The sequence below is a fragment of the Sipha flava genome, unplaced genomic scaffold, assembly GCF_003268045.1.
Source record: "Sipha flava isolate LNK unplaced genomic scaffold, YSA_version1 472_pilon_pilon, whole genome shotgun sequence".
Lineage (NCBI taxonomy): Eukaryota > Metazoa > Arthropoda > Insecta > Hemiptera > Aphididae > Sipha > Sipha flava.
In genome coordinates, this window is record NW_020273258.1 from 44,294 (window position 1) to 60,362 (window position 16,069).

Genomic DNA, 16,069 nt, shown 5'->3' on the forward strand with positions numbered 1-16,069 from the left:
AACTTTATGGCTATAATTATGTTATACTATATGTATTTTTACAGTTGATTTTTAACATTTTTAATATTTTTACCAACACAATTCTAATAATTTATATTTTAATGGAAAAGAAACTATAAAAATCATTTTTAACCAAAACTGTGGTCTAAATAGATCATAGACATAGGCGTGACTACATCCTAAATTTAGGGAGGGCTTCAACCTCAATATGTTTAAAATAAGTAATAAATGTGGGGGCGCTGCCCCCCACCCCGCCAAACTCGTCCCTCAAATTATATTCATTATTAAATTATAATATTATTTTGTTAATATACAATGTATAAGACAGATAATAAAAAAAAGGATATTGAGGTAAACATTAAAATATTAACATATTTATTAAGTATTATTTTAGATACAAGTTAAATTTTTTTAAAAAAAAAAACCCGTCGCCAAAATTTCGTCCGGAGAAAATATCGCCCGGATGAAATCCCGCAAAAAAAAAAAAAAAAAGTTATCCGTATTAGTTATTATTGTTAATAATAAAAGTTGTACATTTAATATATAAATGTGGAACTGGTTAGACGATTTACTGTTATCGCGTGTACGACCTATCGTACTCTATCTCCGAATTTCTGATATGATTATCTGACATTCAGAACAACACATTAATTTATCAGTACAAACCAGTGGGTATCTCACGTCGTAAAGGTCTCTCGCCAGACGTTTTATATCGTTTTATTTTAATATGGAATTTGTAAAAAGTGCCAAAAGCAATAATTTATTAGTATATAAAGATTTCCTATACTTCAGAGAAAAACCACCAAAAAATGAAAAAACAATATGAAAATGAGTGGGAAGTAAAAATTGTATGTATCGTTCGAGAGTCCACACTATTGGTGAAAAAATAACGAAAGTTTTAAATGTGCATTCCCATCCACCGGATCCAGCCAAAATAAGTGGTAATCAAATTTTTTCTAAACTTAAACAGTTATCTATGGATGTGGGTTCATCAACTCATGCTGTTGTCGCAAAAGTTTGCCAAGATATTTCACCTCGAGTTTTTAGTGTATTACCCAGCATCAGCTCTTTAAACCGTAATGTTCGACGATATAGAGTATGTTTAGAAACTTCCCCTTCTAATCCATCTTCACTGGAGAATTTAATAATACCAGATTAATTCTTACTCACAGTGGACAAAAAACCGTTTATATTATATGATAGTGGTAAGGAAGATTCTCAAAGATTACTGATTTTTTTACCAAAACAAATTTAGAACTTCTCGCGACGTGTGTTCATTGGTATGCTGATGGAACATTCTCCTCTTCCCCTCCACTATTCTCACAAATTTATGCTATTCATGGAGCTAAATTTTCTACTTGCATATCCCTTGTCTATGCACCGCTGTCTGATAAAACCCAGACTACTTACACAACATTTCTGACATTTTTGAAAGTACTAAAATTATCATTAAAATCTTGTACATTAATGATAGACTTTGAGCAGTTCAAAAAATCCGTTAATGAAGTTTTTTCCGAATGTCTGGTAAGAGGCTGTTTCTTTCATTTTTCCCTGTCAGTTTGACGTCACATTCAGTCCTCATCTTTACAACAGCGATTTATGAACGATACAGAATTTGCACTGGAAATTCGTCAAATAGATGCTCTTGTATTTATTCCAGAGGAGGCTGTGGAAAATGCGTTCAAAACTTTGTGTGAGAGTGAATTTTACGAAAATAATGAGCTAGAACTTACTCCTTTCCTCAACTACTTTGAGGATACTTGGCTAGGGCAACTAGATAGGCGTGGACGGCGGCACAGTCCTCTGTTCCTCTTTCTATGCGAAACTGTTTCACAAATGTATCTGCAGATATCCCTCAAACAAATAATGGTGTTGAAGGATGGCAAAATCTTTGTACTCACTTCTGCATGCTGCACATCCTTCTATTTGGAAAGTAATCAATGCATTTAAACATGACGAAAATCTGACAAGGGTGAAGATAGAAGGTTTTATTCAGAGGAAGGAAAATGCGTCTCGGAAGAAACGTTATCAACTCTTAAATGCAAGAATAGAGTCTATTTGTTTTAAATTCCAAGAGATACCAACTCTCGACTACCTACCTGACATTGCTCATAATTTGCAATTTAATGTTTGAAATAATAAATAGTTTGTTAGTAAAAAGTAAAATAGTTAGTTATGAATTAGTGAATTAGACAAATGACAAAAACTATATTACACGGAACTGCGATAGTAAATAAATATAGAATCGAAAAATAAGATATGTAAACCTCCAAAACAACTTTTTAAACACGCCCATTTAATGCATTTTGAGTATCGTTTAAAGTCATTAATAAGGAATTTGAATAAAAAAAATCTACAAAATAGTTTAATAAACTTTTTCATTTTTGGCGGAATTTTGTCAGGCGGGATTTTGGTGATTTTGGTTGCGATATTTTGTAACATAAATAATAACATAAATAACATAAATTTTTCTATCATTTTAAACTATATTACTATTTTTTTTTCTTAAGTAGGTAATTTCTATTTTAGGTTTCGCATTGAATCTAAACTATAAATAAAAATGTCATCCAACTAAATTTATTATTAAAGACAACAAATTTAATAAAAGCATTTAGTTGTATAGTAAATATTTAATTTTATGCATAGGTACAAATCAAAAGCTATATTATTTTTTTTGAAATTCAAATGTATTTACTGTTTCTATTGATAAATAAAAAAAATTATTATTATACTGTTAACTGTTTATATTTAATTTGGAACCACATTGATAATGGTTGTTTGTACGAACATTTGACGGTGAATAATGATTATATTTTGTGTATTTTTTATTATTTTTATATATTATGTTTCTATTCGTTGAACAATACACCATTATGTATTTATAGTTAAAAATATATATTTCTATAAAAAATATATTTAAATTAACAGAAATTAAATTGTTTTTAAAGTGCAAAAGAACTTAGTTCATGTACTCCAACATAACATATAGATAATATAATATAATATAGTTAACGCTTTTAGTTTTATGAATTTATGTTAATGCAATGCATTTACTTGCTAAAGTTATATAGTTATAGCCAGTAATAATTTGGATAGGCAACTGAAACTCAAAAATAATAAATAGATCTTGTACAATATAATAATTTTCATTGTCATTTTTGAAATTTATTATTAAAAATAAAAATAACTTCATTAAATCAAAATTGTTGTAAGTGATTATAAGTCGAATACAGTTATATAACATTGAGTAATATAATGTGTCTTGATTGGTAAAATGTATAGATTCATTATGTTCGATCAGTGACTATATTATAAATATAACCAATTTTATTAAATGCAAAAAGAATCAAAATATTAATTTTGAATAATAAATAAATATATTAATTTCATTTGGTTAACTTATAATTTATAAAGTTGTTCAAGAAGTAATACAGTCATATCATATTGTCACTTTAGTTATATTTTATAATAAATTATATATTTTTACACGAAAAGATAATAGTTTCTTTATATTCTTAGGTGACGTAATGAACTATGTTTAAAAAAATTTACATAATATAATTATATATTATATAATAGAATTTGTGTTTAGCTGTTGAAAATATTGTTATCATTACATTTTTTCTTCATCAATTTATATTCAATAAAATTTCTTATTTAAATAAAAAATAAATAGATAAAAAAAATATTGAACCATGAAGCTTATGAAATCATGAAGTTCAATCTTCCAAGTTATAAGAAAATGTTATTCCTTATAAAATGACTATTTTCAAATTTTTAAATAATAAATTGAAAAAATCATTTTTTTAATTTGTTTCACAAATATTTAAATTTATAAAAAATGTTATATCGAATTATATAAAGTTTTACAAAAAAAAAAAAAAAAAACACAATTTGTTAAACTTATGTCTACTCAGATGTTGGCGAATAACAAAGCCTCTTTAGTTTCTCTGTGATATAAATTAAGATCTTTTTATTTAAAAAATTACGATTTAAACCATCAAAACATAATCTTTGACTTATAGACTACAGATCGATGTTTAAAACATGCTATACTAGCTGAAAAATATTACTAAACGATTATTTTAAAACTATATACATTTTTTTATTTTTTGTTAAAAACTCATTTTTTTCAGTTTTAAATGTAAAATATATAATCTTTTTTTACTTCATTGGTATGTACAATATTATACTTATCATTTATATTTACAATAAAAAGAATGTAACGTAAGTGCAATTTTGAGAAGAAAATTTAATATATTTATAAATATTATGCATACTAAGTATCTTATAATATCATTGATTAATATCAAATATTATTATCAGTGATAAACGATCAACATATTTTATTTAAATATAATATTGTATATATATATATATATTTTGATAGTTATTAAATTATTATTATAAGCATTTCAAATGTATTTAGTAGATTATTGACTAATGTGTGACGGGATGGTCTTGATGGTCTAAGACTCTGAAAAGAAGAAGAATGGACAAATTGCATTGTATTAGACATCAGAATATAACTTATTTACATCGTTGTCTGAATATTATGAATAGAGCTAGGATTTCAATGCACTTTGCATTTTGTTCTGCAGCATTCTGTACGATGCTCGTTTTGTTACAAATACGTTAAGGTATTTTTAAATTAGGATAAGACATTTTATTTTGCATTTTTTTTGCATACGACGATTTTTGATTTTAAGGTTATTTTTCTCAATTTTTAGGGCATTTTAGGGGTTTTTAAGTCATTTTTGGTGTTTTTGAGTTTAAAATTATAGATTATAGATTTTTTCTACCGACGGATTAGTGTTGTTGTGTAAGGTATACAATGTAAAAGTTGCTGTTAAAAAACGTTTTACCATACAACAACATATATAGAGACAAACATATTAATGGAGTACAACGAAGAGAACACATTGAAGAATAAGAAAGAAGTATGTATATCTACAAAAACTAATTGGGGAATAACAGGAGGCACGCTTTCGTGACTTATTGTAACAAAAAAGAATAATTTTTTATTTGTTAATATATGAAGTAAAATAAAATATTTATGTATAAGTAATGTAATTTTTTTAAATTTTAAATGCATTTTTTGAGTTTTTGAAGTCATTGTTGTATTTTTCTAAGGTAATTTTTCGTGATTTTTAAGGATATTAAAATCCCAGCCCTACTTATAAATATTACTCGAAACGAGAGCGTTATAAAATATTCGTTTATTGTTTTAGAATTTTGTTATATTAATAAGACGATTTTTTTTATGTTTATGTCCATTATTAATCAAATTGGTTGTTTCTTCTGCACATATGTATTACAATAGTAATTGTTTCTAAATATTGGTTATTCGATGACTAACTCGATAAGTACGTGCATTATAGCCATGCATTGCATAAAGTATTAAACTTAAAACTTTAGTTGTAATTTTATGAAATAATTATAGTTATTGGGTGTGCGCGTGTGCATACGAAACGTTTGTACATGCGCGAGTGTGTGTTTTTCGAAACGTGTTTAACGCAGCCTCCGTAGTGCTAAAATAAATGTCGTCGGACCGCTTTCGTAATAACCCACTGACATAACGACCTTTCCAACGCATCGATACCACCTCCATAGCATTAAACTGGTATGATACCCCCATATTGCCACGGATGGTTCCATATATATGTATTTATATATATAAATATAGAGAAAGAATTCGTACATTCGTTATCCATACACACACGTTGCACCGTAGTACTCAGCAGAACACTGTGCACCAGCGACAAGCACTCCGTCAAAATGCAGGTAAGTACAAATCCGGCTCACGAGTCTCCTCCGGACTTTCGTGTGCCTGCCGATGCCATTTTTACTCGTACGAATCGCTACATGAAAACGTTTTCATACGCACAGGTTACTTTGGTCTTATCGTCGTTGATGTTGGCCGCTGCGGTCAGCGCGTACCCGCAAAGCCCGGAATCCAGAGCCGTCATCTTGAACCAAGAAAAGGAAGTCAACTTCGACGGAACCTTCAAGAACAAGTACGCACCAACATTTTGTTTGCACACGATAGTATAGCCGTTCGCACGAACGTTGTCGTTTTGACGTTTTTTCCATGCACACCTACCGGACGTCTTCGACCGGAGTGCACAAAAACGCGTGGCCGAACAGGCGTCGTTTCACTAATGTTTTCGTTCTCCGCGACCTTATCGTTTCATTTGAAACCTTACGTCTCGCGCCCGCCAACTTCGAAATCGTTCACGTAGCCGAACAGCGAGTCGAACGTAGTCGTCAGCGTTTTATTTCGTTTTATTTCGTGCCTTCACAAACCATCGAGCGTCCCGAATGCACCGCGACAATTGTACCACGTCGAATAACACGTGAAATATTCATGTACGTACTCCGCGTGGAACGGCTTAAGCTTCGCCGTGAGCACGACCGACTTCAACGTTGTTCGTTCGTTTCGTTCACCCGACTGTATATTTTACGTCGCGGCCACCGCGGGTCGAGGATTCAACCGATTCGGTACACCCATTGATGTTATCGCAACTCGTAGGCGAAAACGGTGGAACGCAATAGTATTCTCGGCGGATTGTGGTCGAAATCCGAACATAAACGTAACGGTTGGTCGTGCACGTGAAAAGGCGTTCGGCGTAGGCAAAACGAGTGCTCGCGTGCTTGCGGCCGTTCGCTCGCACGTTACGCAGCGATTCCCGCGGAGCGCAACGTCCAAACGACGGGTAATTACGATCATAATGATCGTAATGATCGCAACGATGACGATCATATTCCACGTCGTTCTCGCGTTTCGCAACATTTGACACTCGGGTCCGGTGCGTTTCGGATACCCACCCACCTTTCACCAAAATCGTAGTAATCATTATCATAATCCGACAACGTTCCGACAGTTTCGATCGAACCACGTGTAGGTGGTTACGTCACCACGCCTGGGCGCTGGTTACAATTACTTGCATTCGGAATCTCTTGGAAAAAACAAACTTCTTGCGATGACCATGAACGGGGCTCGGTACAGCACCTGTTAATTATTGTTATGGAATTTTGCTAAAATACGGTGTACACCGACAGTACAGTCGGCTACAAGGATTTCTGATCTGAAACTATATGCTTCACGTTTTGCGCATACTTTTATGATTTTGGTTTTATAGCAGACAATATTTCTTCGGTTTTCGGTACCGTTTCCTGTGCCAGCGTACGCATTAAGTTTGATTAATTTTGCGTTTTTTCACAAATCTCGTAACTCGAATTAAAATCGTAAAAAGTTTAAACAGCTTCGCGACTGGAATAGAAAAATTCTCCGCCCTAGTTAAAATAAATATCGGTGATCCACCCATGCTATTATGGCATCTAAAATACGTACGATTCCGTGTTACTAACGCCTACGTGCTATGTCGTTGCAGATTCGAGACTGACAACAGAATCAAGGTCGAAGAAGTCGGTTACCTGAAGCCCGGCACAGATGGCCCGGTCTCCGTCGTCCAGGGTGGAAACTCTTACGTGGCCCCAGACGGTCGGGTCATCTCAACCGGATACATCTCCGACGAGAACGGTTACAGACCCGTTGGTGATCATCTGCCTACTCCACCACCGATCCCATTCGAGATCCAAGAATCCCTCAGACTCTTGGCCTCTCTGCCGAGCACACCCGAACCGAAGTACAACTGAACGAGTACGTCCCGATGATCATCGTTCACACACCATAATTTCGCCCGCACCACTCCTTCTCCTACGTAGCATCCTTTTCTTTGTTTTTAATTTTCCACCCCATCATCTGCACCCTCATATCACCACGAATTCATGTATTTTTTAAAAAAAAATGTTTCGTTCGATTTAGCACTCGCCCTTTAATGTTCCCTTCATAATATATCCTATTGTGTGTGTAAAATATGTCACCGTTTATCGTGCGATATATTATGCATGTGTATTTATCATTGTTTGTATTACGATGTAACTCTTGTTTGTTTACGCACATAATATAAATGCGTATATTATTATATATTATATAAATATATGTTTTGGAAAATAAAACTCGTTTTTATTTCGTTTAAAATATTTTAACGAGCTCTTGTAAACATTATCACTATCCACAACAGTGTGAATCGGACTCCCCTCACGGATATGAGTCGAAAACGCACGGAATCGTGTAACTCCGAGCACCACTATTGCGGGGTGATGAAATCTTTTATTGTTTTCATATCGTATGTTTTAATGAAATCACGGAGAAGAACATCAAACCTAGACTGATATTATTGCAGGTGTTCCACGTGTCCGCTTTAGTGTCGTAATTTTTGTTTTTGATTTTTTTTATACTCGACCGCGATCGAAACGACGCATTATTATTGTAAATATGCGCGCATTTCGTGTATGTTGACGATTTCCGAGTTACAGCAAATATCGTATGAATGTCTTGGCTGGTTGTAATTCTAAAACTGGAAAATAATTCAATTTTTATATTACCTATAATTTTATATTCAACCAACGTTAGCGCGTAAACATTTTAAATTTCAGAATAAAATGAAAAATAAAGTTTCTTTTGTATTCAATCCACTGCAGATGGTTGATGATGTTTCTAAACATTCCGTTTATATATCTATACATTGACATTAAATTATGCAGAACAATAAATATATTTACATACCATGAACAAATCATATGTACAGAAATTTTATAATATTTGTAATTTTGCTACATGCAGTATTAGGAAATACAACATTTTAATATTTTTTTTTTCTTAATGAAAATCAAACTGATATATAAATCTTAAAAGTAGATATTTTTTTTATAACAATTCGTTCGAACATCGATAATACGCGAAGTTAGTATGGGTTATATTTTAATGCATTTTACGTCAAAAGAAACAGTATTATTAGAATACTATCCCGAAATCTTTAAGTTTATTTATTAATTATCCTTTCAATTTATATGTTCTAAACTCTCATTACTTCCTCCGAGTATATTTCAACTTATTGTCTACAATTTGATATTTGTACGTATTGAAATATTTTGGTAAAAATTTCGCATTAAGATTATATATCCAAAGTATAATTTCATAGTAAAAAAGTATAAACTAAAATCAATGAGATAGAAAATAATAAACGTTTAAATATATAATTTTAAAATTTACTTCATACTTAGTCTCTACAGAGGTGGTAAGATGGCGCTCTTAGCATACGTTTTTTTTTTTACTTTAAAGTTAAGGTTTAAAATTATTATGACTTCAGTTGTTCACACTTGACTATTTTAAATTTTGTTAAAATAATTAAGAAATATACGTTTGGAACCTATTGAAACTTTGTACGCTATAATATATGTTTAAAACAAAATATTTATTCACATAAAAATATGATCTAATGACGTCCAAATAATATAGTTTGAGCCAAACGTATTTTTCAAGTGTAGCAAGATATACTCAACCAAATCCTGAAAAACTTAAAATTTAAATAATTTTTTTATTTCATAATTTGTTAACATTATAGATATTATACAAGTAATAGTACAGAAATGATATGAAACATGTGTTATAAAATATTATCATTGTTAATTTTAACAGTAATATTAATTAATATTATAACATTATTATAACTTTTATGCTATTTTATCCATTCATCCTTATTTTTAGGTCTAGTACTACACCTAGTAATAGGGTTGAGTGCTATTTCTTCGAACATAATATATTATTTCAATCATAAAGTAAACGTATTGTATTATAATATATTAAATACTATGTAATAATATGTTTAATTTAACCATGACCAACTAAAATCAACTACAAATAAATCACACTACAAACACAATAAAAACCAGTTTTTTTTTTTTACAAAAATTGTATTTATATACCTAAATTATACACGTTAGAATTAACATAAATTGAACAAATATTTGGGTTTAAATAACACAAATAAATGTACTCATTCGTTATATATTATAAATATGTATTATGTCATTTTATTTTTGATTTTTAGTTAAAATTATGAATACATTTCATTATATAAGTTAGACATTTGATCATATTAAAATATGGCTAAATTACGTAGTACATAGTTACAAACTAGTGTCCATGAAGTAGAAATCGGTCGAGGTGGATTTCAAAGGACCGTATATTTATTAATATTACATTTAAAGTGAAAGTTCGTAAAAGAGTGATGTTAAAATTATGAAATTTAAATGAATCAATCAATGATTGATGAATCCATCGTTAAAATCTGGCATACTACTGGCATGGTTGACCAAGATACAGGAATGGGTGAATGATATTGCCTTAGTATTTTTTTTAATTTAAAACTTATGTACCATTTTTATTGCAAAAAAGATGCGGTCTGAAAAAAAACAAGTAGATCAGTTTATATTTTTAAAAGTGATTGATATAGTACTTATGAGAACCAAATTTCTTAATAGATTAGACTTAACTTTTAATCACACATTTTAAGTATCTATAATCAGCAGAAATTTCTAAACAATATTTTGAAAAGAATGAAATGTTTATAAAGTACTAATATAAATATTCTTTAGAGTGCATGGAAAAATATTGAGCGGTAACAAATTCAAAGCTCGACCTCGGTTAAAGTTGTTGGTAACATTTAATTCAAATAATAACCTTTTCAGAGTACCAAAATTATACCATTTAATATCGGAGTTCTCTGATAGTGTTTATTATCGAAGCAATCCTTCTGATGGGAATTGTGTAAACAGACAAAAAAGAAAACATACATAGTAAAACAAAAAAAAATTATCGTTTCACTTAAAATCTAAATTTTTAAAACAACAACAGGGATTATTGTTAAATCGAAATTATTCAATGCGTGTGCCTATTAATATCACAAAAATATAGTAGGTGAAATATATTATTATAATAATTATTTTATTTTTTCCTATGAACGTTGGACACGTGCAATTATATATTTCGTTCTAATCAACAGACATCTGTAACATACTTTTAAAACATTTTATGATCTATAGTGCGGACTTTCTACCATTAAGATTGGTATAGGTACTGTTAAAAGAGTGATTTTTTTTCCGTTACGTGTATACACTTAATAGCTTTGGTACCCGTAATAAATGAAAGTAACGCGTAAACCAGCAATACGTTTCAGAAATAACAAAGTGGTATTGTCTTACAGCGATTTATGACGGTCGATTGTTATAATTGCATGTGTTCATTTTTATTATACAGTATAAAACTACTACAAAACTTACACGTTGAAAACCTGTGTGTTTGAAGACGGTGCACCCAAAAGTGATGGAATATACAAAATATAATATTATTTACTCTGAAAAATAACAAAATAATTATTTGTATATCGCGCACATATTGAATTTTGTTAAATAATTTTCCATTTAAACTGATACGTTCCGTCAACTTTGGTATGAGAAAATTATTTTGTTTAATAATTTAAAATTAATTATTTGTTTAATACGGAGAAACTTTTAAGCACTTTTACTTATGAAACTTCAAAAACGCGCATCGAATTTATATATAACCTAGCCTGACTATTACATAGTTCCAATGAATTTTGAGAGAGATATATGATTGAATGGAGAAGAATAACTTAAATTAAATTAGATTTAAATGTTTGGACATATACTGAAAACCCTGTAAATTCTGATTCTGACTTTAGAGGGACTGTTGAAACATATAAAAATCTTCACGTCAAAAAAAACACGAATTATTAAAAATACTACTCTAGGGGTATGCATTCGTAGAAAATGGGATTGAATATAAATAAATAATATGAATAAAAACAGCTTCACGGAACCGTCAATAAACGAGTAGACTATATAGAGTTAATAAATTGTCTAGTTCAATCGTTTTTGGAACGGTTTACGAATTGTCATCACGTCCAGAACTTCGAAGCCTACATACTATCGGTAAACGACCATGTCTCCAATTCATCCATAGCATCAAAGTTCGATACTCGTACTGCAGGTGCAAGTATAACTGTTACTGTTGATGAAAATGAGTCTACCCATTCGTTGCATAAACCTAAAACTGAAGAATTTTAACCGGTGATTTACCATTTGTTTAAAGTTTTGAAAAAAATTAATTTGTTTGTATTCTGCCCGGATGATGGATATTTCAATGTTGTGTAAAATCAGATTTTCTATTATGTAAAAGGGGAGATTTGAACTAAAATTAATTGTATAGTATATATATATAGTGCGCAATAATAATAATAATCTCTGGTGTGTATGTTACGTCGAATTTATGAAATTGCCGATTTCATGAGAGCAGCAACGTTGTCACCGAATACTTGTATTCGGTAATTTGGCTACCAAATTAACGAAATCGGCAAATTTTGATTGCTGATTTCGTGAATTAGGCGGTCTTTTTCTGCCGATTGCACGAATTCAGTAACACATTATTATGATATTAATTACAATTAGTGGCTTATGGAAGTAATTGAAAATGTCCTCCCTCCTTTAAAAGTTGGTGACAATAGCACATTGTGTTTCCAGTCAAACCAACATGGTGTCAATCCTGTCAGTGGATCGAGGGCGAGGTGATGCAGCCAGCCTTCTAGAAGTTATCATAGAAGAAAAATATGGCAAATTTCATATAGGGAGTAAAGAAGAGATTTTAAGCACATGGCTGGAGCGGAACAGTTTGGCAGCTACAAAGTACTGTTCCCTGACGACTGCAGACGTTCAACTAAATGAATATTCATTACGGGAACTTGTTAGATTGGGGTCAGTTGAGACCGGACAAGGCTATTGATTGGTTATATATTGACGTATTTGTCGTACGAATTGCACATCTATAAAGTGCACATGTAAAAAAAAATAATATGATATGTAACCCAGGCCATACACGCCAAAATATTTAAATAAAATACAATTTTTTTTTATTTACTTTTTTACACATTAAAATGTACTTATTATTTTATTATATTTCCGGTGTTTTCCACATTTATTTAAATTAAATTACGCTTTATAATTTTTTTAGAAGGCCTTGCCGATTTCACGCGATCGGTAGTATTATGTACTTTGAGTTACCGATTTCATGTATTAGCCCACAATGTTGCTGATTTCATGAAATCGGCAATTTCATAAATTCGGCGTAACATGTATACTGAGACGTTTATGGCAAAAACATTTTTGAAAAAGGTAGCAGACACTACTGTACTCGTACTTACTTTCTCTTCCATTATTAATTATCGTAGTCAGTTGTTCGAGATTAAAGCGATCTTATGGTTATAAAGTGTGAATTCTGTGGAGCCATGTTAAATTATCCTTTTGTTGAGTGTTTGTTATCATGGTCACCAAAATAAGCATTGAATAATCTTTCATCACGGGTATCGATATTTATTCGTGTGACGGTTTAGGAAACGATATCACAATAGGAAATAAATATAAAATTTTTTTTAATTTGTCTTACATTTCTTGTGGTCTGAATTTGGTGTATGACTTACCATGAGTTCTTCGCGGTCTTTTTGACTCACGACAATTGATCGCGCGTTATTTTGTCGCATTAATTTATATTTAGAGGGTTCTGTTGCTGGACAGCCTCCCTCATCATACTTTTATCATGTAAAATATCTAATATTTTCTCCATATAATTTATCCTATTTGCTTATTGTACACATGTAATTATAATTGTAATTGTCAATTTTCTATTTTAATGAAAAAAATTTATATTTATTTATATTTATAATAAATTATATCATAAATTTACAATACAACTCTGGTAATTCATCATTATTTATTTATTACAACACCACTAAATATAAATCAAAAAATTAAATTTGAATATTAGCATTCATAAAAATTAAATTATAAGAAATACTAGTTAAAATGTTACCTATGGTGAATATTTTTTTCATTTGAACATTTATAACAGATATTATATACACACGTAATCAATACAATATAGTAACACTTTACAACAGTCATAGACTTATACAAATACAAAATAAACATAATTTCGAGTACAATACAATTTTATTATTTTAAACTAGTCAGTGTAATTGACTGTTAATATTATAAGATTATTATATGATATGATTATAAGATAAAACATATACGTGTATATGCCATATCAAATTTTTGTGATAATACTTTTAGATTTTTATATGATATACAGAGCCGTGTCAAACATTTCAGCGCCCCGGGGTAAAATTTTTTTACGGGACCACTGGGCACAGGTAGCATATTAAGTGCAGATAAGGGCGCACCCTTACTTTTAAAAAACTTCGGCGCCCGAGGGCAATTGCCCCTTTTGACCCTCCCTTAATACGGCCCTGATGATATAAGAAAAAAATATATACAAATATGCGACTAAATGTAGCATGAGCCGATATTATACGCGACTAAATATAGCACGAACCAATATTATACATGACGAAATGTTGTATACGACCATTTGTCGTGCGTTCAAATGACCGCGACGAAATGACATATATCCCCTGGAATTATTGTTGTTTGACATTTGCTTTTTTTAAATTGATACAATTATTTTCTCAGATTGATTCTTAAATAATAATGTTACATTTTTGCTATTATAACATTCCAATTACATAATCAAAGTTTAATACAACATGTGTAATTGAATAATTTTTCTTTTTTGATCATAACCATTCGACTAATCTTCAAACGTAATGATCATACAAAATACAAATGTATTATAGAATGATTCATATTAATTTTAGTACAAGTCTACCACGAACGCGAGCAGTAACATAGGCATAGTGTTCCACACGGCGCAGAACAATATTGTTTTATTATATTCAGTATTAGCACAATATCATGCAAATGCTATTTACTATTATGATTTTAGTTATCGGATACAACCAATGTCTATTAGACATACAACCATCTTATATATATGTTACCGGTAATAGGGATAATTCGGTATTTTACAAAATACTTAGGTATTACTTAGGTATTATATAAAATGCCAAAAATCACTTGGCAATATATGGTACATAATACAAACTTTGCCTAGGTATTATGTATAATGTGGAACGTAGAGTAGACAATATGATGAAAATAAACAAAAGTGGGCATCGCCTATTACGAACGACTTAACTTATCGTTTATCATAAATGTGCGTGCACGATTTAACGCAATATAGATTAAGATTCTTTTACCATTATACAAATAATTCTGAGATACAATATTGAATGTACTAATAATTTTTTTACAATATCGTAATTTTCATGTCTCGATATGGTGTTGCAACTATGAATACGATTTATATGAAGTTAAATTTTTATGAAAATTTACAAATGTTTTTAAAAAATGTGGCCATTAATACTAGTTTTTTATCTGATGAACAGTTTAATGAGTTGATAAAAATTCAATCAACAAGAATTGGCAAAGTATTTTTAAAACGTGTTTGTAAATCCAATTGTCAATATGAAAAAATGTATTTGCCTTAAAAATAACATTTTATGTACTTCAAAATGTCACTTTTCTACATGTTATAATAAGTATAAAGTTGTTTAAGTAAAATATTTATGTAATAATAATAATATAATAATAAATCCCTTCTAGCTTATCAGTTTTTGACCCACTTATGCTTCATTTTTCTATTTGTGATGTAATGGTATACGACCATCAATCAGTCATCGCTTAATAAATTTTTCTTTGTGGAAAGCAAATTATTATGTTCATACAATACTATTTTATTTTCTATTTTATTAATTATATAATTAAAATGTAGTATAAAATATATTAATACTAATTGATAACATAACATCAATAACTAATAAACCAAAAAAAATCCACCGTATAAATCCGCAAATCCTTCCGAATGATTTGAAAGATGAAAGGATTTAGTCCTTAGTAAAAAAAAAAAAACCAATTTCATCTAACCTAAATCGATGTATTTAAAGATTTTTAGATTCGTTATATTTATATATTCGTTTAGAAACGCGATATGATTACTGTTCTCGCCCCTGAACCCGATCAACGCGCTGACAAATAATATTATCACATCTCATCACGTCCGTTCGATCTGTCCACTGGGCCCTCTACATATGTATATTATTAAGATAAATCGACATGCTTACGTACACGTAGTGTTCGTAAGGCGACCTAAAAATTATTATATTGATGCGATGGATAATTCGGAAGGCGA

General features: G+C 30.3%; 1 protein-coding gene across 1 annotated transcript; it reads left to right on the forward strand.

Annotated features, from left to right (window-relative positions):
* Positions 1-5,672: 5,672 nt before the first annotated feature.
* LOC112689827 (endocuticle structural glycoprotein SgAbd-4-like) lies at positions 5,673-7,990 on the forward strand. Its single transcript, XM_025563694.1, has 3 exons — positions 5,673-5,784; positions 5,890-6,017; positions 7,395-7,990. Exons 1-3 carry the CDS (start codon positions 5,779-5,781, stop codon positions 7,657-7,659), a joined length of 399 nt encoding a protein of 132 aa, XP_025419479.1. The 5' UTR covers positions 5,673-5,778; the 3' UTR covers positions 7,660-7,990.
* The last annotated feature ends 8,079 nt before the right edge of the window (positions 7,991-16,069 follow it).

Excerpts from the sequence above, each read along its gene's own strand:
- LOC112689827 (XM_025563694.1), top strand. Across the intron at positions 6,018-7,394 it reads GACGGAACCTTCAAGAACAA|ATTCGAGACTGACAACAGAA; the intron begins GTACGCACCAAC and ends ATGTCGTTGCAG.